General features: G+C 39.8%; 1 protein-coding gene across 15 annotated transcripts in view; it reads right to left on the bottom strand.

Annotated features, from left to right (window-relative positions):
- Window positions 1-26,322, bottom strand: part of MTMR3 (myotubularin related protein 3) — a 151,706-nt gene that overhangs the window by 23,226 nt on the left and 102,158 nt on the right. For 10 of the 15 annotated variants that reach the window (XM_047762313.1, XM_047762314.1, XM_047762312.1 and 7 more), the window contains 5 exons: window positions 22,227-22,259; window positions 17,318-17,400; window positions 14,987-15,153; window positions 6,755-6,851; window positions 3,821-3,934 (listed from right to left, as the gene is read on the bottom strand). In XM_047762313.1, coding sequence (XP_047618269.1) covers window positions 3,821-3,934; window positions 6,755-6,851; window positions 14,987-15,153; window positions 17,318-17,400; window positions 22,227-22,259 — 494 coding nt within the window. Of the gene's footprint in view, window positions 1-3,820; window positions 3,935-6,754; window positions 6,852-14,986; window positions 15,154-17,317; window positions 17,401-22,226; window positions 22,260-26,322 lie in introns of those variants that run through there. The other 5 variants (XM_047762318.1, XM_047762325.1, XM_047762321.1 and 2 more) reach the window with 2 other exon arrangements.

Here is a 26,322-nt window from a genome sequence, read left to right as displayed (position 1 = left end):
AGCCTAAGCCAGAGCCACAGCAATGTGGGATCTGAGCCGTGTCTACGACCTACACCACAGCTCACGGCAACGCTGGATCCTTAACCAACTGAACAAGGCCAGGGGTCGAACCCGCAACCTCATGGTTCCTAGTCGGATTTGTTAAGCACTGCACCACGACAGGAACTCCCTAGTTGCTCTTTTGAGGTGGTGAAAATGTATTAAAATTGATTGTAGTGATGGCTGTACAACTCTGAATACACTAAAGTCACTGAATTATACACATTCAAAGGGTGAATTTTATGTGACATCTGAATACAGCTGTTTTTTAAAAGTTACAAAAGTAATCAATTTACCATAAGTTAGAATAAAAAGCTAGTAAGCAAAAAATTTTAATGTCTCCCAATTCCATTCCCTAGAGAGAACTGTCGATGTCTTAACTCCTATTAAAATTCTTTTTTTTATTATTTTTTATTTTATTTTTTGTCCTTTTGCCTTTTCTAGGGCGGCTCCCATGGCATATAGAGGTTCCCAAGCTAGGGGTCTAATCGGAGCTGTAGCTGTCGGCCTGCACCAGAGCCAAAGCAACGCAGGATCCAAGCCGCGTCTGCGACCTACACCACAGCTCACGGCAACGCCGGATCCTTAACCCACTGAGCAAGGCCAGGAATTGAACCCGCAACCCCATGGTTCCTAGTCAGATTTATTAACCACTGAGCCACAACGGGAACTCCTAAAATTGTTTCTAAACACAAATGCATATACATGTGTATATAATGTATAAGGTACAGATTGATTTTAAAAAACACACTTGAACCTATTGGTCTTGCTCAAGAGCAATGTGAGAAAAAAAATTTTTTTTAATCCTAAAACTCATAAGTAATAAATTAAATCTGGCAATAATCAAATTCCACTGGAACCACCAGTTTGCTTGTCGTTTTTAAATCCTCCCTCATCAGGAGAGATAAATAATGCAAATTTGTGTACTAACAACACAATTGCATCACCTACTGCATGGAGCCAAACTGTAAATAAAACCTGATTTTTTAAATGCCTACTAGCATATAACAGGTGCTGAGTAGCCAATGAGCAGATGGATGGCAAACCTTTACAGAACAGTCTTGCAGGGCCTTTCTGTGCATACTTTTCTTCTGAAATCTTTCCCAGCAGTGCTCGATAGGAACAGTAGATGGCACTAGTTAGCCTAGGTCTCGGGCTTTAAGGGCCAAGGCGTTGTAACAGCTAGACTGCAACTGAACTGCTGCAATTAGCTGTTTTCTTAAATGTTTTAGACTACATGAAAAAACAAAACACTACAGCTAAAAATCACTAAAGAGCATTTCCATAATTTTATAAACAGAACTAGGAAAAAATAAAAATTTAGATGTCCAACGGATGAGTCCCTTACTAAACAATGCTTCAATTTTATACAAAAAGACATAAATGTTTAAACTATCCCTACACTAGTGTTAGGCAGGCAAGGTCCCTAAATGACTAGAAGTTTCTAATAATCACTCAATGCACAAAGTGTGAACTGCACTACACATGGGCACCTCGCACCACCTTGCTGTGTTAAAGTAATCTCTTGTCTTCAGTAATAAATCCAATTAAGTACACTCTCATCACCACAGTTTGAGAAAGCACTGATTGCGTGCTGGTTCAGCATGGTGCTGTCAAGTAACTGCTGCTAGCAAACTTAGGAATCATTACTGCAATCTACAGACAACTACATTCAGTAAACATGTTGGATTCAAAAGCATTCTACCACCTGAGCTAGCAAAGCACAGTGGCAGAGTATCCCAAAGTATTCTTCAACACATGCCTTACAAAGCTCCCAAATAGTAAAATCTAGTTTGAAGCTCAGAGATACAAGACACATGTTCTGAAATTCCAGGCCAATTCCTGGAAGCCTGTCTTATTTTCTATGGACTACATCGAGAACTTTGAACTGTAATCTTTTTGAGCAGATTCTGAGAAATGCAAATAAAAATTTTCACTTATATATACATGCTATGGCACTAGAAAGGGTCGGAAAAAATCCTATGGCTCATGCCCTCTAGGATAAACTTTAAAAGAAAAAGAAGCTTCCCATGTTTATTCTAGGAAGTTTTTCTTCAGCCTGCACTTTTAGGCATCTCTACCAACAGGCAGAGTATACAAAAGACCCTTAGAGAATGGGAGTCCTTTCCCCTTATGCTCAAAGTCACCAAACCTCACAAATGCCAGGGTTGCCAATGATCTAACACAGCTGTTGGCCGAGCAGACCATAAGCTGGCTGCTTTCTCTATCTGAACTGGGCTGATCACTGCTAAGACTCAAATCCTTTCAGCTTTCACTACTCTCTAGTTCCTGTGTCATCCTTACCACTTGAGTGATAGAAAAGAGGGTCACCAAATTTACCTAGGGATGCCTGAAAACAACAGTAATGAAAATTGTGAATGAAAGCTTAATGGGTTCCACTGAACCAGGAGCAAATACATACTTTTCCATCTCTCTCTATTCAGGGTGGCCATCAAAATCTACTTTCTATGAACCAAATGAACAAACTGTTTACCTCAGTGGGAATTCCACAAGGAGATAAACCCCTTCTTACAACCTCAATTACTTCAGTGGAATGCTTCCTGGCATGAAAGAGTTTCTAACTAAGCCTCATTCATTTGGCCCAAGTTCAAGGAGAGTCCATAAAGTCTGCAAACTGGGAAAATGAAATGGAGAATGTGAATATTACAAGAACATCTGAAACTGTTCCAAAATAAGAGGGAATGACTTCTTAAAAATTTAACATGATTCTGTGAGAATCGAGATATTCGCTGAAGTATAAAAGCAGACCTCAGGAATACAACCTACTACAAACATTGCTTAGAAAGCCCAGTGCTTGGAGTTCCCGTCGTGGCACAGTGGTTAACGAATCCAACTAGGAACCATGAGGTTGCGGGTTCGGTCCCTGCCCTTGCTCAGTGGGTTAACGATCCGGCGTTGCCGTGAGCTGTGGTGTAGGTTACAGATGCGGCTCGGATCCCACGTTGCTGTGGCTCTGGCGTAGGTTGGTGGCTACAGCTCCAATTAGATCCCTTGCCTGGGAACCTCCATATGCCCCAGGAGCAGCCCAAGAAATAGCAAAAAGACAAAAAAAAAAAAAAAAGCCCAGTGCTTAAAAGATTCATTCAGATGTCATAGCAAACCTGCAAGGAACATCATTTTCATTTTACTAACTGGGAATAGGATGAGGTCAGTTAGGGAAGCCAAGCCCTGACCTTCTTCTCTAAATGCTCCCTCTCAAAGCAGAGCTCTTCCATGTGTCAAAGTTTAACCACAAAGACTATCACGATGACTCAAATCTACACTCTCAATTCTCTTTCTATGACTCTTCTCTCTCAATCCAAAGGCCAACATTTAAAGCTAAATGCAGTGAGCAAATTATCTTCCTACAGAATGTCAGAAGGTTCTTAAAATAGCAAGTCCAGACACTTTTCTATTAACATTTTATTTATTTATTTATATTTATTTTGGCTGCACCCGTGGCATGTAGAAGTTCCTGGGCCAGGGATCAAACCCATGCCACAGCAGTGGCAACACGGAGCCATTAACCACTAGGCCACCAGGGAATTCCTAGAATTTTCTTTTTGGTATCAACTGAACATCTGGTAGTTTTCCAGATGAAGTACTGGTGTATGACTGAAGAGCAGCTCTAGGAATAAGGAAGTACAGAATATTCTGGAAAGTTTCCTAAACCACTACACACACACATACACCACCACCAGGTTAGCAGCAGCAAAGGCAACAGACCACATGCAGCGGGCAGCAGCACCAGCGCAAGCTGGGCCTGGCCAAGCTTACTTACCTATAAACGACGGCAGGGATGCGCTTCCAGGACCTGAAGCTTGCTACACTCTCTAGTTCTTTGTCAGTGATCCAGGCAGGTACTATGAGTTCCTGTGGATAGCTACCACACAGCCTAACAGGGAAGGTGAGAGAGAGAGAGGGAGGTGGGGAAAGAGGGAGAGACACTAGTGAGCCAGCATCAAGATGTTGATCAAGCTACCCTAGAGCAAGTTAAAAGGCAACGAGGAGCATTACTTGAATCTTGGCCTATTCAGCAGAACAGGTTGCCTTTAAGTGTTTAACATATGTATATGTTGAGTGATATGCTACCTTGCATTACTCCACCTGATGCTGCCTTTTAGAAATCTAGCAATCTCAATTATCAATGAAAATAGGAGAGATGAGAGGCAGTTACTCCACTGAAACTCTGTTGTAACCAATATATGGGTCGTTTCTAACTACACAAGTGCCCAGTCCAACTGCAGAGGTGAAAATCTATGTCACCTCTACCAGACCCTCAGTCTTCCAGGGAAACATGAGAAGACAGATAAGAGCCCACAACTTCGAGTTTCCAGAGACCTCATAGGATTACTAACATATTCTTTAATGTGAACCAAAGGTGTCCTAATTATAGGAAACAGGGGCATCCATAGATATGTAGAAAGAGCACTACAAGTCAGCCATATCTGCATACATAATCCTAGCCCATTAAGCCAAGTTAGTAATGTGAATATGCTATTCATCATAACTTCTCTAAAACATTCTTCGGGACAAACTACACCTAAGGGGAAAAAAAGCTGTTTTCATTAGGGAAAACACTTGTAGCTGCATATGAGCCAAGTTGGTGCCCTTAAAAAAAAAAAAAATTTACTTCTGATAGGTTTTTTTACTTACAAGACAATGTCTCTTGTCACTATTCCTTCTCCATAGTGAAAGGCAGTAAGACCTTTAATCCAAATCCTAAAATACACAAACAACTCCTCTCTACCACTATGCCCTAGCCTACTCTATGCATTAGGAGAAGAGGCAAGCAAACACAAAGTGCCTAGGATTGGGAGTTCTAATCGTTTTGCACTAAACACCTTTCCCCTATTCTCAGTTTCCCCTATTCTCAGCTTCCAGAAAATTAAGTATCAGGAGTTTAAAAGCCAGGAGAACAGCTATGACAAAGAATAGCTTTATAAATTTCCTTAACATCTATCCACAAACTTCTAAAAATAACCTGGGACACACAGTGATAATTTGACACTCTAACCATGAGTCTTGTTCCTTTTATCTCGTTTTAAATTTAAGAGTAAATTTGGTTCTCATTCTTCCTTTGTAGCAGGAAGAACTTTTCAATGTTCTGAGGCTGGTTTTGAAGTAGAAATAGTGGACTCAAAAAAGTCAATTTTTAAAACACATTTAAAATCCATATTATAAATAGGGATTTTGAAAACTAACAGCTTTTGAACTCAAACTTTTTTTTCCAACAAGCTTAGCTTAATTCAGGATTTTTTTTTTTTTTGGATGGGGGAGGTTCTTTCACCCAGTATTCTGATCACTGTATTCCTTGTCCTGTGTAAGTATTATACAACTTAGTAATTAGCTCTTCAGCAAGTAGTATCTGCTCACTTGCAGATAAGCAGTTTCCAGTATAGGAAAGGTGGGTTACATGTGAGCCACGCCTATGGCAGCCTCAGACTCCCTGAGGTACCCCTTCCTCTCTCCACTTCTATTCTCTGCTTTGCCTTGTCACTGAAAACAGGCAGAGGTCTGATATGTCTGTAGCGCCTGATTCTTCACAACACCTCAGGTTCTGAACTCCTTTGCCAAGATCCCTTTTAACAGCAGTGTATACTAATTAGCTATAGCTTTTCCAATGAAAACCAAAATGTTTTTGATGGCTACCCAGAATCCAGAAAAATAGCTATCACAATTTAAGACAACTGGAAGGACAATAGAGTGATTAATGCCTCCAATTGCTGCAGGGAAACATAAGGATTTGTTAATTTAAAAATCCTGGACAGGAGTTCCCGTCGTGGCACAGTGGTTAACGAATCCGACTAGGAACCATGAGGTTGCGGGTTCGGTCCCTGCCCTTGCTCAGTGGGTTAACGATCCGGCGTTGCTGTGAGCTGTGGTGTAGGTCGCAGATGCGGCTCGGATCCCGCATTGCTGTGGCTCTGGCATAGGTCGGTGGCTACAGCTCCAATTAGATCCCTAGCCTGGGAACCTCCATATGCCGCGGGAGTGGCCCAAGAAATAGCAACAACAACAACAACAACAAAGACAAAAAAGACAAAAAAAAATAAAAAATAAAAAATAAAAATAAAAATCCTGGACAATCTTCTTTCGTTTTATAGAAATTTGGATCACCAAAATCACAGTAGTTAACTGACCATCCCCACCAAAGTTCTTATACCTTTTAAGTAAAAAGGTATAGGAAATATTTAGTAACAGTTACATTAATATTCAATGGTTTAAATGATCATAGCTGTGACACTAGTTTTAGATCAACAAAGAACAGAATAATACTTATGCCTATTTCATAGGAACTGGAATAAAATTACAGCAAAAGCCAGCTCCTAACTGTTTTATCAGTGCTTATGAGATCACTGATCTTATCTCTAATGTGATGTTAAATGGTGATGAGAAAAAGAGAAACTGCCTGCCTACAGGTAAGCACATTATTAACTAGACATGCACATGCCAGGAAGAACAGAGGCCTGGAAGAGATAGAAAGGAAGGTTCCAGGATTCTATTAAGTATGGATGTCTTTCCACTCCAGTGACAACAAGGAGAACAGAAGGCTGAAGAAGCACTCTAAAGATCATGCATTTAGATTTAATAAATAAAACTCCATTTGAAAGAAAAAGTCTAAGTTCAAACATTCTGCCACACAAGAATTGTAATTTCTGCAAAGGCAGTGGCCATGAAACACCACAGTCCACAGGGACCCAATCCAACTCACTTGTACTTCTCATTGATGTTGGAAATCCTCCAGGCGTTGTTCATATCAAAACCCATGCGCTCCACTTCATTTTTAAACCTTGACGTTACGTGCTCCCCTAGGACCAAAGACAGACAGGAGAAAAGAAGAAATGAATATGATTTTGCAAAACAGAATAAAAGCATAGCTACCCTGTCCAGTTACTTTTTATAGGGTATTATATAAATAACATAGTTAGTTGAAAAGCTCTCTGCCAGGAGTTCCCATTATGGCTTAGCAGATTAAGAACCCAATCAGTCTCCATGAGGACACAGCTTTGATCCCTGGCCTCGTATCAGTGGGTTAAGGATCCAGTGTTGCTGCAAGCTTAGCACAGGTCGCAGATGTGGCTTGGATCAGTGTTGCTGTGGCTGTGGTGTAGGTCAGCAGCTGCAGCTCTGATTCAATCCCTAGCCTGGGAACTTCCATGTACCAAGGGTGTGACCCTAAAAAGGAAAAACAAACAAAAAAACTCTCTGCCAGAGTAAGACCATACAAAGAAATGACGAAACTAATTTCGATCAAGGAACTGTTATCACCTCTAATCACTATGCTCAAACTTGAGGGTAATATCATTTAGCTCATTGTACAGAGGACAAAAGAGAGACAAAACAGACTGAGGTTACTGTACATCTGTCTGATCCCAAAACCCATGTTCTTGTCACTATACTAGCTACTTTCCTATTTCCACACTCCAACAAATGGTATATATTAAAAAAAAAAAAAAAAATCAACAAGTTCAGCAAGAATAGAATCTCTTACTCATCAGAAATCTTTTGCACCAGATTTCAGAACTTGAGTTTTCTGGATTTTAAGGTGGTGCATATATTATAATACTTAGTAATGCTCTCAACAGCATTAACAAAACACTAACATTTTTATAGTGAAATGCACTGATAATTCACCCTAATTGGGAAAAATAAAGCAACAAATAGCTTCATGTTGGCTCAGATCAGGTCAAACCACCAAATAAAATTTAAAAAGTCTTTTGATTTTCAGAGCCTTATAGATTACAGATTGCAGTCTAGAATCACTGGACTGGAGTTCCCGTCATGGCTCAGTGGTTAACAAACCTGCCTAGCATACATGAGGACGAAGGTTCGATCCCTGGCCTCGCTCAGTGGTTTAAGGATCCGTTGCCGTGAGCTGTGGTACAGGTTGCAGATGCAGCTTAGATCCCACATTGCTGTGGCTGTGATGTGGGCCAGCGGCTACAGCTCTGATCAGACCCCTAGCCTGGGAACTTCCATACGCCACAGGTGTGGCCAGAAAGAAAGAAATCATTGGACTATAACTGCCAGTATCCAGGAATCTCAAGAAACACCATACTATTAACCACTGTGCTTATGAGCATTTCTAAGAACATATACCCCAACAAGTATAACCTGCTTACATTTACCTTAATGAATTTGGCTGCTTCTTCCTTAAGACACTGAGCAACAAAGGCAGAAATGAAGCAGACATAAAAGTCATTAAATCTAAAATAACTTCCTTCCTTGAAAACACAGAGTGCTAGGGCAATAATTTTATAAACAACAAAAACCCATTAAGTAATACTTCCAACATATAGTATTATAGGTTATAAAATAAATCCAGGTGAAGTTTGGGAGAAACTACAACAACAAATAAAAGCACAAAACAGACTGCTCTGGTGATCAAAGTTTAAAACTTTTCTCTCCCTGGGAGAGGCTCAGCTTCAGAATAGGAAGCAGCAATTACCTGAATGAAGGACAGTTCTATATACCTACTTCTCATTTAAACTGCTTTTCCTAGGCTTAAACTAGGTATTACATGTTTCCTGAAGGAGAGCTATAAAAAGATGAGGTTCAGAGATACAGGAAGAAATTATCAGCTGCATCTACCCCATTTTTTAAAAGTGATACAATCTCCCAAACAGGAAAAGCTATCTGAATTGGGGTTTCAGCTGTCTATAAACTGCAAAAAATAGCATCCATCAAGAATGCCGAACAAGGATGGTATTCGTGGCACAACGGAAACGAATCCAACTAGGAACCATGAGGTTGTGGGTTCAATCCCTGGCCTTGGTCCGTGGGTTGAGGATCCGGCGTTGCCATGAGCTGTGGTGTAGGTCGCAGACTCGGTTTGGTTCTGGTGTTGCTGTAGCTCTGGCATAGTCCAGCAGCAACAGCTCCGATTAGATCCCTAGCCTGGGAACCTCCATGTGCCGTGGGTGCGGCCCTGAAAAGACAAAAGGGGAAAAAAAAAAAAGAAAAAAGAATACTAGACAGGGTTCTTCGAGGAATACAAGGTCACCACTGCAGGTCACCACTCCTGCTCCTGACTCACCGCTGTTCACTCCGCTCTCTCCAAGGACCAAGCAGATCAGGAAGCAGCACCACAGCCAGGCCTTTTAAAGATACCAGAAAGACTCCCATGGAGCTGGAAGTGGCAATTCACCAGATTAGAATCACCCTCACCAGCTACAACATGAAGTTTTTGGAGGGTGTGTGTACTGATCTGATCAGAGGCACAAAAGCAAAAGCAAATCTAAAAGTAAAAGGACTGGTTCAGATGCCTACCAAGACCAAGATTAACTACAAGGAAAACTCCTTGCAGTAAAAGTTCTGAGACTTGGGATCGTTTTCTGATGAAGATCCACCAACGACTCACTGACCTACACAGTCCTTCTAAGACTATTCAGCAGATCATTTTCGTCAGCACTGAGCCAGGAGCCTAGGTTGAAGTCACTACTGCAGATGCTTAAGTCAACCTTTTTAATAAATTGATACTCGGTTGTTCAAAAAAGAAGAAGAATACTAGACAGGGAGTCCCAATATAAAAGCTATAAAACCATGACAACTTCCAAGCTCCAAGTCTTTGCAAAAGGTAAAGGTACTTAAATTAATGGTCATTTACATTAGTAATCTCTATCTCAAACATTGATACCCTATATAGGAGCCTATAGTTTTAAAATAATCGCTGGCAAAATAAACAGCCTCCTCTCACCTCCTCCTCCTTGGGCAGTTTACTACGTAGAGTGAGTTTTAATTATCTTTGTGTCCTCCCAAGTGATGACTTCACCACTTTTCAAACTGACCATCACAATCCATAATAAGAATGTTTTACATCACAATTCAATACAACATTTTATATCTTAAGAGTTTCACAAAACAATACCCACCCTAGTGTGTGATACATTGATGTTTTCTAGTCTTTTTTTTTTTTTTGGTCTTTTTAGGGCCGCACCCGCAGCACATGGAGTTTCCCAGACTAGGGGTTGAATTGGAGCTATAGATGCTGGCCTACACCACAGCCATGAGGGATCCAAGCCACATCTGCAATCCGCACCATGGCTCATGGCAATGCCAGATCCTTAACCCACTGAGTGAGGCCAGGGATTGAACCTGCATCCTCATGGATGCTAGTCAGATTCGTTTCTACTGAGCCACGACGAGAACTCCAGATATTTTCTATTCTAAATGTTTCATTTCATATTTCATTTTTTAAAACTTTGATTTTATGACCCACTGATGGATCACAACCTCCAATTTGAAAACCACTGCTTGAAAAAAAATTAGCAGCTCAGAATTCTCTCGTGATGCATCAGGTTAAGGATCTGGCATTGTCACTGCTATGGTACAGGTTCAATCCCTGACCTGGGAACTTCTGCAAGCCACAGACGTGGCCAATAACAAAACAAATTTAGCATTAGGTCTTACATACATGAGAAATTCAGCTGGCTTTTGCCAAAATATGTTAGAAGTTCACTTGTGTTTATTCTGCAGAAAAGTGCATGCCAAGGACATATATTGCTAGATTTCCTTAAGAAATTCTCCTCTCGGAATTCTCATGTCTCCACTGATTCAATATTAGATATGCTGTAGTATCTCACTTTATTTTAAATATTAGGGTCATATGTTTTGTTTGGCTTTATGTTTCCTTTTCAGTCCTTCCTGTGTGCCTCCCCCAACCCCAAATGAGGATTTGTTCCCTTCTAACACTGTATTTCTTTTGCTTTTTCTTCTTTTTACTGCCACACCTGAAGCACATGGAAGTTCCTGGGCCAGGGGTCAAATTGAAGCCGTAACTGTGGCCTACGCCAGAGCAACACCAGATGCAAGTTGCATCTCCAACCTATACGGCAGCTTGTGGCAACACCAGATCCTTAACCCACTGAGTAAGGCCAGGGATCGAACCCACATCCTCACAGACAATGTCAGGTCCTTAACCTATTGAGCTACAGTGGGAACTCCAACATTGTGATTCTTATACTACAAATACAAACACAGTCCAGCAATTCTTATTTCAATGGGAATGAAAGCTCTAAAGAAATAAGTCACTCTATCATAACCACAGTGTCAACCAGCAATCTAAAATAATTCTGCCCCCAAAAGTCTGGCTCACTGGGTTGTTCTGAGTATTCAAGCCTTCAGTTATATACAGCTTAAAGGCCTCAGATTGAAGAGCCAGGCCCTTAACCAGGATGTGAAGAAAGATAGTACCAAAGAAGGTGAGAACTAGCTCTCCCAGATTTTCAAATACAGAGAAGAATCATTCTTTTCTACGAACAAAGGTCCCAGTGCAGTCATCTAGATGTATATTTACTGGATTGCATTCAAACTCACAAAACAGACTCTGTGGCAAGGGCCTTTACTTTATACTAAACAGGCAGCTGCACAACAGTATAAGACCCAGAGTCATATGCTCTTCATGGTTAAGCAAGATGTGTTTACTGGGCATGTCACAGGAGAAGTGGGTCTGAACCTCTCTAAACTAGCAACTGAATTTCCCAGTTATCAGTCAGACCTCCAAATTAATGCTTAAGTACAGACCAATCACCAAGAAATCAGCTAAAATGAGAAGGACACTGAGCATATAGGAGAGAAGCTTTAAGCTTTAGTCCATTCTTTTTAAGAGTTTGAGAGGAAGATAAAAGAGTCAATAGTTTAACAATAACTCCAACAACAATGTAGAAACTTCTTTCAAAGGAGATTAAGACCAAGAGCTATGACCACAGTATGGCTGGCTTAACTATGACAGGGTCAATAGCCAGAAACTAAGATTTACATGAATACAAGGTAATGATGTAATTTTCCCATTTTTCCCCTCTCTGACACATTCTACTCTCAACAGGCTAGGCAGAAAAGAATCCATAAAAGGTTTCATTAAATTCTGAAAGACTAAATGAACTTCCACCCATGAGAGTCTATGCTTATGATCTCATGTGTTGAGGCAGATTATACAACAGTATGACTTTGAAATATCTCAAGTGCTGTCTCACCCAAAGATGATTTGTAAGAATGTGGTTGTCTGGCCTGCTCATTATTGGTGAGTAACGCTGTAGCCGCCACCAACACTCAACAATATTGGGTGGAGACAGAAGAACCAGGTTGACTTGCTTTCAAAATGCCACCACAGTATTTTTTAAGAATGTTTTCCTTTGTACTCCATAGTGAAAATACATAAAAGGCAAAAGCTGTACATATACACACACTCCCAAACCAAGTCACTGAAGTACAATACGAGTGAATGTGAGTTGTACCAGGTTAAATTCAGTGTGGTATATATTGAAAAGAAACAAAATACAACCTTTACTCAGAGTAAGTTTTTTTTTTTTTTTTTTTTTGCTATTTCTTGGGCCGCTCCCACGGCATATGGAGGCTCCCAGGCTAGGGGTCGAATCGGAGCTGTAGCCACCGGCCTACGCCAGAGCCACAGCAACGCGGGATCCGAGCCGCATCTGCAACCTACACCACAGCTCATGGCAACGCCGGATCGTTAACCCACTGAGCAAGGGCAGGGAGTGAACCTGCAACCTCATGGTTCCTAGTCGGATTCGTTAACCACTGCGCCAGGACGGGAACTCCTTTTTTTTTTTTTTTTTTTTGCAGAGTAAGTTCTAATCCGTTACAATGACATCATCTTGTATGTTCATAATTTCCAAAATGAATGTTCACAAGCATGGCACATAGAAGGCACTGAAACATTTATGAGTTAAACTCTCCAGCATTAACAGATTTGATCTTCAAGATACCCACATCAGCTTGGGCAGGAAGAACAAAAATATCCCACTTTGAAGATCAAAAAAAACTAAAGTACAGGGAGGATAAATGACTTGTCCAGGATTATTTTCAATTAAATGGTAATATACAAATTTGAATTCAGGTTTTCCAGTTCCTAGATCAGTATTTTACACCCCAAATGCTTCCATCCATCACAAATCCATGAAAAGACAGGAAACTATGGATATCTGTGTGTCCTGGTAAAATACCAGATATCTTTAAGAAGGGAAAGGTCTGGGGACCAAAGTTATTTCAGCTCAGGACAAAGCCATCTATAATTAATCGATAGGAGTTAAGTTCTGACCCGGCACACATCTTAGGAACATCCTAAGAGTTGGCTCAAATCCTAAAAGAAACTGAAAGTATCAAGGAAATAAGGAATCATCTAAAGAGATGAGGAATTTCAGTCTGAATTTTCAGTGGTTGTGGGAGTTAACAGGTAAGGAGAAATTCAAGCCTTAACTAAACGCTAGCAACCCTAAACTAGGGAACACCTTTTGGAGTTAAAAGTCTTAAACAAATCAAAGTTCCCAAATAACATATGTTAAGACAGCAAAATACAGTCACTAACTTCATTATCCTAGAAAATGGGAAAAACTAAAAATCTAATAAATAAGATGTTCATGGTTAAAAATTCAGCAAATATGCTTGTAAGATTTGTGCATTTCATTGTACGTAAATATTACCTTTTTATACACTCAAAAAACTTGAAAAGAGCTATAAACAAGCAAAAAACAGTGGTATCTCATACAAAAAAGGAAAAAGAAAGATTCAATGGGTGAGGGACTGAAGTGAGGAACAGTTTAGACACATTCTCATCACCTTCCAAGGTTGGCATGGATGACTCCTGTGAACAACTGTGGGTTCCACCAGCCAATCAGGCTTGTGGGAAGCTTGAATTCCTGACTTTCCCTAAGGATCCAGAAGGGCCAGGTACCTCTGTTTTCCATCTCTGTATCCACAGCACGCCACTCAGTCAGCTCCCAACCGCTGAGAATGGGGTTCAAATCCTGGCTTTGTCACTGCCTAGCAGTGAGACTTGGCAAAAAACCTTTACCTCTGAGTCTCCATTTCTTTGGCTCCCAAAATAGAAACACCAGCCTATCGTGCCTGTTTGACAAGGTCATGAGGGTCCAACAAAAGTATGTATTAAAGCATCTTTAAAAATATGCTGTGTAATGTTTGCTATATTTTAATTAAATATATGAACCAAAAAGCTTCAATCAGGAATGGAGCCAGGAAACAAAGTGATACAAAAGTAGCTAGATTAGCCTTCAGCATTTAAAATAACCCACGGCAGAACTGTTAAGACTAAAGGTTCAGGACTGAAAATTGAGGATAAAGGAAAAAGTCCCCAGAGTAAACTTTATTGGAAGGAAGCTCACAATGTTTCACTGTTTAGGAATTCAAGATGCTGCTTCCAAGCTGGACACATTCAAGATTCACTGCTAGACCAGCAAAGCTCTATTTATGGCAGCTTAAGATTTATAGAAACTACACAGAGAAAAACAATATGAACTTAGTCAAAGCCATTTTTGAGGGAGCAAGAAAGTGAGTGTGACAAGGATTTCAGGAGGAGTCAGGAAGCCTGGGCTCCAATATAGACTCAACCTCTTTATTTGTCCTGAGGAAAGTCACTTGGCCTCTCGACCTCTGTTTCATCATCTATAAGATGAAAGGGGTGGAAAAAAGGTAATCTATGACTTGAAGATTCAAAGATAGAAAGGCCATATTGTAATCCATTATTCTGTGGTCTAACCTCACACATCTGTACCTTTATTCATGCTACTTGCTGTCTAAAGTCCTTTTCCCCATTCTGTAATCACTGAACTCATACTCAACCTTCCAAGCCTACTCAAGAGCCACCTCCTAAGCTGAAGTTTTCACAAACATGTATACAACGCTTGTGGCTTCCTTCCACTGGGCTTCTGTAACACCCATCAAACCATATTCTAGTTGTTTTTAGTCAGGCCCACTAAATTGAGATGCCAAGTCTAGTGATTTTTCCTTCCCCTAAAAGTCAGGAACATCTTCCATTAAGCTTACAAGAATGATAGGCACATGCTAGGTGCTCCATAAAAAGTACATTACTTAAATACTTGAATACCTGGGAGTCCCATTTCACATTAAGGGTATCTCCTCAAGCAGTAATTTAATAAAGCCGCTGTGTGCACATTTTAGAGAGGCCTACCTGGTCTGCACAGGTCTCCATGTTGCTCTTTTTCACTGGCGTAGACCTCCATGCACCAAGCATGGTATGCAAATGAGAAGAGGTCTTCTATTTTAGCAGGTGGTCGGATTGCATTGTTCAGTCTCTTAAGCCACTCTTGACACTGCTCAAAGGTTGAGAACTGACACCTTTGTAAAGCCAAACAAGTAAAAATGTAATCAAAAGACAATTGAACAATGAAACCTAAAGGATGCCACCATTTCAAGAGTGCTTACTCACAGTGAGGTGATAACTACAGTCAAAAGAGCATTACAGGTGGCCTATTCATGATATATAATAACATGTCCCAAAAATTTTAGCCAATAGTGCGAAACGTCAAAAAAGAAGGCAGGACATATGGAAAAAATTTTTAAAACAAAATCTCTTCTGAGTTTGATGAATGACAACTAATACTGAAAAATGGCAGTCATTCTCTTCCAGGAATGGGGTTTTATTCTACTTCCTCCACCAAAGCTTAACAGTGGGCCCTCTCAAAAAATATGGGAGTTCCTGTCAGTGGTTAACAAACCCGACTAGTATCCATGAGGATGCAGGTTCGATCCCTGGCCTTGCTCAAGTGGATTAAGCATCCAGCATTGCTGTGAGCTGTGGTGTAGGTCACAGACACGGCTTGGATCGCGGGTTGCTGGGCTGTTGTGTAAGCCAGAAGCTACAGTTCCAATTTGACTCCTAGCTTGGAAACCTCCATATGCCGTGAGTGCGGCCCTAAAAAGACCCCCCCCCAATAAATAAATAAATAAAATTTTTAAAAATATATATATATATATATGTATGTGTGTGTATGTTTAAAGAAGTTGTTTTTTTCTTGGTATAACATATTACACCAAGGTCAGAAATGGAGCACAGTACTACTTTTGGCCAAGTGGAGAATAATTTCAAAACTTATCTTATGCAATTAGAATAAATCAGCAACTTCAGATCAAAAATAAGATACACTGAAATTTTCAGCTAAAACCATGTAGAGAACTAATTCATTCTATTATCAAGTGCAATTTTCCATATATCTCAGTTAAAATAATTAGTGTAAAAATACTCTTTTCAAATGCAAAAATTGATTAATAAGTAAGCTTTTTAAACTGATATAACCAGTATCTATCAAAAGCGAGCCAAATCTCAACAGCTAAAAAGCAACTTAAATATTTATCTTAACACCTTGTCCCAATCAGTATGGCTCATCAATGTGCCCAGACACCATACTTACTGGTACTCTAGAATAGGTCAAATAAACAAAGCAAACACTTGGGGAATTAAAAACTGCTAGAGCTACTAAGTTTAAAATACATTTTAGGCAGCACTTTTCATCCATTATAGTAAAGATGAGATCAGATAAAGTCAATATTGGAGAAATCTGATGAGAAGCAATACATTGTAGCATCTTAAAAGTGCCTCCCAGACTGTTTATTAGTTGCAAGAGAGAAAATACAGAAATGACACACAAAACTGGTGACTCCTCGACAAGAGTGATCAAAATTAACATCACCAATAAGGAAGAGATGGACACTGTCTCCAGTTGTAATACAATATCCTAAGAAGGACACAACTCATATATACAGTACTCCCACTAAGAATGCACAACCTCAATTTAATCATGAGGAAACAATGGACATAAAATAGGAAACAGTTATAATAAAATATTTTTTTTTCAAAATTGTGAATGTCAAAACACATAGAAAGGTGATAGAAAATATTCCAGATTAAAGGCGGCTAGAGAATCATGGTAAATAAATATAACTATGTGACCTTGACTGGATCTTGTTCTCAATGAGGTGGGATGTTACAAAGGGCATTTTTAGGTCAACCAACAAAATTGGAACATGGATAGTAGATTGGATTATGATTATCAGTAGCATTATGAGTATAAAATGTGAAGGTGACAATGATATCATGGTTATGTAAGAAAATATCCCTATTCTTAGGAAAGCATACTAAAGTATTCTGGGGCAAAGAGCCATGATTATATAACTTACTTTCAAATCACTCAGAAAAACAATTTCACATATTAACACACACACACACCCTGCAAACAATAAAGCAAATGTGGTACAATGTTCACAATACTAGTGCTTTTTACTATTTTTATTTTTGCACTTTTTTTTGTAAATTTAAGTCCAAATGAAAAATACCTTTCAAACAGCAAAGTAGCATAAAGATAAAATATTTCAGGGATTAACTATTCAGAAAATATTCCTAACTATGCTGACCTTCAAAAGCTGTTTTCCTGCTATCAAATCATGAACTCATCCTTTAAAAAGTATTTTCCACATTAAACAAGAGTATAAACACACTACATACCTGATAACTTTGCAGTCTTTGCAAGTCAAATGAAGCTGAAATATATCTCGGCATTCAACACTTTCTATAAGCTGCAATGGAACCTGCAATTAAAAAAAGATGAAGTTCCCTCAGTCAAAAAGGCACTGACCCTGCAATTCTTCAATGTGTCCAGTAAGAGTGATTAGAAAGCTCTACAAGAAAAAGAAGCACCGAACCGCATATTCGTCTGCATCACTAACTTTCTGGGTGATTTAGGGTTTCCCTTTCTCAATCTCCAATCAATAGCCTCAAGTCATGTCATGGCACAAAGACAACAAACGAAGAGGCATCATGTCTGGAAGAAGAGGGAAACACATCATCTCTTTAGCGTCGTACTCACAAGCTCATGTCTAAAGTACTACTTTATGATGCTCCTGCTAGCTGTGATTTGTGATGACACAGAAAGTAAAGGGAACAAGAATGGTTATCCTGTCTTGTTTATAGAAAAGAACTATAAATCAAGGTGCTAGTGAGACTGTACTTTCCCCAAATGACAAAGCACGTTGTGGCTTTGTGTCAGTAAAGAAGCATCCTGAAAAGACTGGGGGTCTAAACTGCCTGCAGGTTGCACAGAAAGACAAGACAGTGGAGAGAGCTGCTGATCAGGCTCTCTGCTCAGTAGAATAAACCCACAGGTATCAAGGAGGGAACCAGTGCCCACAGAGGGCTAATTAGCTAGGTCTAACTTGTTTCAAAAGACAAGCTGAGGAGCCATGTTTGCCAAGTGGGGCTCAAGGTATGAGTGACTGGGATGGTTCTCTCCCTGCCAATCTGGTCAGCAGACTACTGAACACAGAACTAAGTACAACAGTGGAGAGGGAAACCGGGAAGGCACCCAGATAGGAGGGAAAGCATCTTAATAGGGTGACAAATCTTCAGGTTGTTATCAGACACCCTCCTTCTGTCCCTCAACTCATCCTGACTCAACCCCTGGCTCCAAAAAGCATTTCCAAGACTTCTAAAGAAAGCCTGGAAAAAAATAATAGTGGATACTCTCACTCATTAGAAAAGGGGTAGACCACTGTCCTACACCCTGTATAGTGCCCAGCCAAAATGTGGCTATGGGTGTTGCAAGTAGCATTCCAACAATCTATGTTTTTGCATAAGGAAGAGGATGCAGTCTCCCACAGTACATACAGAAACAAAAGTGCTGCCTGCACAAGGTGGCCCTCCTGCCAGCTGAGTCAGTTTCAAAAAAGAGGCTTCTGGGAAACCCTGCCCCAACAAGTAGTTGCCAGTCAGCTGAGAACTCTCAGAACAAGGATGCAGGGGATCAAAAAGAAGCCCAATGCTAGATGTCTTAGACAACCTGAAAGTAGGACAGGGATTAAAAAAAGAGAAGACAAAATAATATTACTCCCTCAGACAATTGCTGGGAGTTTTGTACCTCAGGATGAGAGCCTTTTTGATTAATCTACAAAATTCCCTTATAATAGGACCAGGAGTAAGAGAAAGACTATTAATTCTTGTCTGTGTTCTAAGGGGGAAAAAAGGAGCTTTAGCCCTCTGTTTTTAAGTCCTTAAGCACAAGGTGCTATGAGAAACTGGAGTTGATGCACCTAAAAATTATTTCAAGATCTATACATCTAAGAAGGAAAAAAAAAAAAAAAAAAAAAAAATATATATATATATATATATATATATATATATATATATATCAATAAGGATATATTATAAAGGAGTAATAGGAGATTAAAGGATCAGAAGAGGACACTCATCTGTTCTCAGGCCAGTCCTCTGGGTAGCCTGAAAAAGAGTCATGCTGGGTTTTGTGCTGTTTTGGTTTTAAGCCTACACCCTTGTCCTCTCTCCACACACCCACACAAAAGCTGCCAGACTGGTAATTAACAGGGAAGCCTAAATTCTAACCTCAGCCTTCTAAAATTTTATCAACTAAAATTTTGCCTGCCTCCTGATTTCCCTGGACAATCTTCCAACTTTCCTACATGCCACCAGCCTCTACTTTCTGAACCTCGGATGGTCACAATTTAGGAAGCTAGTTCTAGGCACAGGGAAAAGGGAAGAGCCTGGGATGGAATGAAAGTGAGCTTTACAAATCCACGTTCTCTCCCAGCAGTCATCTGCATCCCTGGTCCCCTGCAATCACCTTTTCTAGAAAACCTGCAAACCAAGTAAAGCTATTAGCGACTGCTAAAGGGAGTGAACCAGCCTGTGCTATTTTGCTACTGAGAACAGGTAAGTTTTACATTCCTGCTTTGGACTAGAGCACAAGAGCCTATGTGCAGACTTTCAAAACACAAATTTGCAACACCTCAGAGCACGCAAAACATTTACTACCTAAATGCTTTCAATATACAAATTTTCATGTATTTTAACACTGCAAACTTAAGTAAGGAAAGATAAAAATACTGGATGCTAGTTTACAGATACCAGCAAGTCACCAGAAACAACCATGTGTACTCAAGTCATAGATACAGAAAGCAGCAGATTTTAATAATCATGCAGACTGCCACATGCAGGGAAGTTTAATATGGAGCAAGAACAAGGACATAAAAGAGAAATACCTGATTTAATATAAAATAAATATTTCCCCTTTTTCTTCCCCTTTCACCTCAATGTAACTCTTCAATGTTTCCCCCCCAGATTGCCTGTTCTTCTCAAAAGGCAGAGCTGGCCACCTCTTTGTACATCTAACCAAAACATAGTAAGGTTCTGTATCTTTTAAAGGCGACTTCACTGATTTAGGCTCCTAAACTTTCGTCACATATAAGGAAGATCTCTTACCATTTCTGTAACTAGACATACCCAACAGTCAACCTCATAAGCAAGGGATTACAGATTCAAGAGCCAGACCATTTTATAACTCAGGAAGGTTAAGCCAATACACTAAAGCTGGTGGCAAAGTCAGGACCAGAATCTATGTCTGCCCTCTAGCCCAGGCTCCATCAATTATATGTGACACTCGTTTCTTTCTTCCTTTAAGACTGCCCTTCCCTTCTGTATGACCTCAATTTTAGTTTTTCTTTCACAGTTAAGTAGCCTCTTCATGAGGAATCTTCAAGAGGTAAAGATTAAGGTAACTAAGATTAACTTAGGGTAATAAGGTAACAAGGTAACTAAGATTCCTTACAGGCAATTCTATCTATGAAAGAATAGGAAGAAATCAAAAGTCACATTCAAATCCTCTCTAACCCACTAATTCACTGTTTGGTAGCAAACCCCTTTTCTTTCTGCCCCTTTCTCCTCTACTTTTCTACTTGCCAGGCAAATTTCTCTTTACAGTGCTTCTTCCTCATGAAAAATCCAAACTCATGCTCAAAATACATCAAACACACTCAGTGCTGTTAATTCCTCAAAAGGTCAAAAGTGACCTCATATACACAACTCATAAGAGCATCAATCCAAAAAAGCAGAAGAGCAGCAATTTAAAAATTTAATAGACATGCACAAGTATTAAAGATCCATAGTACTGTCTCATTCCAGAGGGAATTTTATGTCAGCATATCCTTGTATATTTACCAAAGTTCATTCTAGGAGGGTGGGTGGGGTGTATATGCATGCAAATGTGCATTATTTTTAAGTATCAGAACTTAAAAGTGGGATAATGTCTACTTTTTAAAAACAAATGCCTTTTTTATGGCATGAATGCGAAGTACTAATCTTGCATACACATTTGAACTCAAAATGGCAGTAAAAGAGTAAAAATGAAACAAGTAGTAAGTCTTAAGTAATAATATGTAATACACTACGGAAAATCTGGGCTATAACTCTTATGATTTAAAATCTAGTCAGAAGGAAGGAGTTCCCATTGTGGCTCACTGGGTTACAAACCCAACTAGTATTCATCAGGATGCGGGTTTGATCCCTGGCCTCATTCAGGGGGTTGGGAATTCAGCACTGCTGTGAGCTGTGGCACAGGTCACAGACGCAGCTCAGATTCTGAGTTGCTGTGGTTATGACAGAGGTCAGCAGCTGCAGCTCCAAAGCGACCCCTAGTCTGGCAACTTCCATATACCACAGGTGCAGCCCTAAAAAAAAATTTTAAAAGAAGAAAATAAAGAAAATAAATAAGTAAAAACTAGTCAGAAAGAGAAGACTGTCACAGGTTAAAGACCCAAATTCTTGGAGTTCCTGTTGTGGCACAGTGGAAACGAATCCAACTAGTAACCATGAGGTTTTGGATTCGATCCCTGGCCTCCCTCAGGGGGTTAAGGATATGTTGTTACCGTGAGCTGTGGTGTAGGTCACAGATGTGGCTCATCTGGCGTTGCTGTGGCTGCAGTGTAGGCTGGCAGCTATAGCTCCAATTCGACCCCTAGTCTGGGAACCTCCCTATGCTGCAAGTGCGGCCCTAAAAAAAAAAAGTCTCAAAGTCTTTATTGCTCACCTTTGGTATTTATTTACAAGATACCCTTCCAAATATTGATTTCAGAGGCCTCTTCTGATTTAGAATGCTAAGGCTGAAGTACAGTAACTGTTAACAATAACCTCCTTTTGATGCTTGGGGAATAAAGATTTTTCATACACAACAGTCAATGGGGAAAATGTGGAAAAATGCTAAGGATGCTTTCCAATTATACTTCTAATTCATTCCTAGGAAGCATAAACAGACTAATCTGGAAACAGAAGTTTTAATGTTCTTTTAAGTACTAATATTGATTTTACAAATTATTTCTGGTTGAAATTCAGTTTACGTTTTTTGAAAATCACAATTCCATATGCTTGTGTTTATTAATCTGCAGTGCTTTATCTCCACCCTACAAATTGTTCTCATACAGGGTACCACTAGAACCTTGTCTAATATGAGGGAAGGGACTCATGCAGAAAGAACACACTTTGCTGATTTGCAAGGTGAGCATCTGACACTCAAAACCAGTTTGTTCCAAGCAGAGATGCAACAACCGCCTAGGATCCTCATGCTACTTACTAGGATTTCAGAAGCAGCAGATTGAGAGGCAGTCTATTGAATTACACAACAAAAATTGTTTCAAATTTTCATGAACTCCATCAATTTGAACACTTTACTTGTATATAAATTAGCTGAGCAAAGAAATATACATTTACATATGTAAAAATATAGTTTGGGAAAAGCACAGAATGGGAGCAATTCATACCTTAAATGCCACAAATGAACTGTACTACAGAGATTCTTTACCCTAGAAATTGGAAACTTGATATCCGGTGAATGTGTGTGCATTAAAGTAATGGTGTATCTCAATGTGCTGTGAAATTAAAAGAGACTATATGGTATCAGGTAGCTATTTAAAGCTTGATACTAAATCAGTTTTCTAAAGTGCTAAATGTGTTGATTTAAAAGTATGCAAGAGCAGACGAGGCTCGGAGCCTGCATTGCCCTGGCTCTGGTGTAGGCCAGCAGCAATAGCTCCGATTGGACCCCTAGCCTGGGAACCTCCATATGCCGCGGGAGGGGCCTACGAAATGGCAAAAAGACAAAAAATAAATAAATAAATAAATAAATAAATAAATAAATAAATAAATAAATAAAAGCATACAAGAGTTCCTGGCACATTTGGGCTTTGATGGTTGATATGTTTTATAATATATATCTATTATATATTATAGTTATATTACTACTTCATTTTATATATATACTATATAAATATAATAACCTTTAAAGGAGGTTTCTTAATTTCACATATTTTATAGAAATATTTATCTGCTGAGGGAGGAAAAGAGGGAAAGAGGGAGGGACAACACAACCAACTCTCTAGTCTCCATCCAGGCCCTAGTGTAGGAAGAGCCATTGTTTCCTAGAGTAACCACTGGTTATAGGAACCTTAGCACTAATTGTGACGCAATGAATTTATTTGTATGGAGAAATCCTAGGCTCTCACTTTTTTTTTTTTTAAGCCCTTTTATTTTTATTTATTTTGTCTTTTTGCCATTTTTTGGGCCGCTCCCACGGCATATGGAAGTTCCGAGGCTAGGGGTCTAATCGGAGCTGTAGCCACCGGCCTACGCCACAGCCACAGCATCACGGGATCCGAGCCTTGTCTGCGACCTACAACCACATCTCACGGCAACGCCAGATCCCCAACCCACTGAGCAAGGCCAGGGATGGAACCAACAACCTCATGGTTCCTAGTCAGATTCATTAACCACTGAGCCACAATGGGAAATCTGGCTCTCATTTCTGAAATGTTTAAAGTCACTGCATTGCCAAAATACTTTTGCTTAACCATTTTTCTGAGCAAAGCTGTTATCTTGGGCTTTTTAAGTTAACACGTAGGCACTATGCCTTAGGGGTTATAGTGCTAACTGGAAAACACTTTAAGGTGAAAAACTGGCTCAAAAGTAAGTAAGGGGAAGTTCCCATCATGGTGCAGCGGCAGCAGAAACGAATCGACTAGGAACCATGAGGTTGCAGATCTGATCCTTAGCCTCGCTCAGTAGGTTAAGGATCCGGCATTGCCAAAGCTGTGGTGTAGGTCACAGACGCGGCTCAAATCTGGCATTGCTGTGGCTGTTGCACAGGCTGGCAGCTACAGCTCTGACTGGACCCCAGCCTGGGATCCGCCATACACCACAGGTGTGGCCCTAAGAAGACGAAAGACCAAAAAAAAAAAAAAAAAAGGCACTATATCTCCATCACAATGGAGGACCAACAATTCCAGTAAACAAAATTTATACAGCTACTGTTAGAGACAAAAATGACTCATGCCTACTTATATAGAAGTATGTTTTAAAATGAGCTTTAAACCCAAAAGGGTTTTTAAATGGCCTAATATCAATTTCAAACCCATATTTACTTCAATTTATTTAATATTTATTGAACACCCATTGCACAAGGAGACATACTGTATTCTGAAGACAAAAAGATGAATAAACAAAAAATTACAGCATATCTGGTAAATGTTGTAAAGGTGTGTTCAAGACACAGAAAAAGGCAGAGGGAAGTGTAATCAACCATCAAGGAGGGAACTAGGATGAGAAAGGCTTCAGAGAAGAATTTAAAACCTGAACTGGCTCCTGACAGATGAAAAGAACCTGCCCTGGGCAGAAGAGAGAACTCAGACATGTGAGGTATGGATGAGAGTACAAGGAGGGTGGTCTTACTAATTCAAAGGGGTGAAGAAGGAAATAAGGGAGACAATAAGATAGAAAAGCTGTCTGGGACCAAGAATCACACCAGTTAGCCTGACACCACGCCAAGTAACTTCATCTTCGAAGTAAAGAAACACTGAAGGACTTTAGGCCAGTGAATGCCATGATCAGATCCATGCTTTCTCTCCAACAGACCTTATTCCCAAATAGATCTCTAACAGTCTCTGAAATATTTGGCCATAACCAAAAAGCTGAGCAACAGAGGAATATATGGAAAAAATGCAATGATATTATTTCCATATGCAATTTAATTTCAGCAATTCTAGATATTTAAACACAAAATTAAATTAGGATATTCTACTAATAATTATTTCTACTAATTATCATTATCTCCAGAGTAGCTAGTCTGGTTGCTGGGATGTTACAGGAGATTCCATCCTGTCCCCTATCATGGTCACCAAATTCCAAATGGACCCTTCTGAGCACAGTGCTATATTGTATGAAAGCACATGCCTCTTTTCCTTGATGAATCAAGTATGGTTTTTTTAGCTGATAGAAACAAACAAAATAGCTATGATCAAAGCCCAAATCTAGAAGCCAGAAGGAACTCAGGCCACAATGACTCCTAGTTAAGTAAATGTGCTTAACTACAAAGAATAATAATAAACACTAATATAATAAATGCAAATCACAGAGAAAATGCCAGCCATTGGAGTCCTGACAAGGGAAAAATGTGATGAAGGAACTGGGTATATTTTGGACCTCTGAGTAAAATAAAAATTTTCTAAAAATCCCAAAATGAACCTTACAACACACAATCTGAATGAAAGTATAGTCCTGAGCTTTTATAAGACGTCATAATACACTTCTTTGTGCTAGAACCAAAGTGCAAAAAGCCATAATACTGTCCAGTGAGGAAGGCAGAAGACATTCATTTGATTGAAGTACATGAACTTTCACATCCTTGTGGTGAAAAGCTATTATCTGTAAACCTATTTATTATTATTATTTTTTTTTTTTTTGGTCTTTTTAGGGCAGCACCTGTGGCACATGGAAGTTTCCAGGCTAGGGGTCAAATCAGAGCTGTAGCCACTGGCCTATGCCACAGCCATGCCTGATTTGAGTCACATCTGTGACCTTAACTGCAGCTCATGGCAACACCAGATCCTTAACCCAGGGATCGAACCCAGTTCCTCATGGATACTAGTTGAGTTCTTAACCGCTAAGCCATAATGGGAACTCCCATTAATTAAACTATTATTGATGGCAGCATACTCGAAGAACCAGTTCGCTGAGGATATCCTCATTAACTGAAAATGATAAATGCACTCTTCAGAATTGAGAGCCTTCCTTCTTTTCAGCAATGTATTGTTTCCATTATGCAAACAAACACTGTACTTTTACCACTATGCAGCCATTAGAGTAACTGCATCCTACACTGGAAGTGTCCTCAGCTCAAAGTATCTCTCATCCATCATTAAGGTCCAGGACATTTTCTTCAACTGAGGCAATCAGTAAATTATGAAAGACTAAAGAATAGAAGTTCCTATGTGATGCAGTGGGTTAAGGATCCAATACTGGTGCAGCTGTGGCACAAGCTGCAACTGTTGTGCAGGCTGGATATCTGGCCCAAGAACTGCCACAGGTGCAGCCACCCCCTCCTCCACCAAAAAAATGAATAAAAGCCTACACAGCATTTGCACCCTTACAAAGCTTAATGATATAGCATTACCTACTGTAAAACATACAGTGTTACAAAACAATGGACACCTTAAATAACAACGTGCAGTGGTCAAAGCATAAGGGTTGCTAGCTAACGTAGTGTCCTCTGTCCTCTGAGTGCTAAATTCAGTGAGAGAAAAGCAGAGCACACAATGTTTCCACACCCAACCCCATATAACACTCTTTTTGAGAACATTAACAAGTTTTTTCTACTTCCTCCATTTCCTTTAGTGGGA

The sequence above is a fragment of the Phacochoerus africanus genome, chromosome 15 (genome assembly GCF_016906955.1).
Source record: "Phacochoerus africanus isolate WHEZ1 chromosome 15, ROS_Pafr_v1, whole genome shotgun sequence".
NCBI classification, from domain to species: Eukaryota; Metazoa; Chordata; class Mammalia; order Artiodactyla; family Suidae; genus Phacochoerus; species Phacochoerus africanus.
This window is presented reverse-complemented; position numbering and strand designations above follow the sequence as displayed.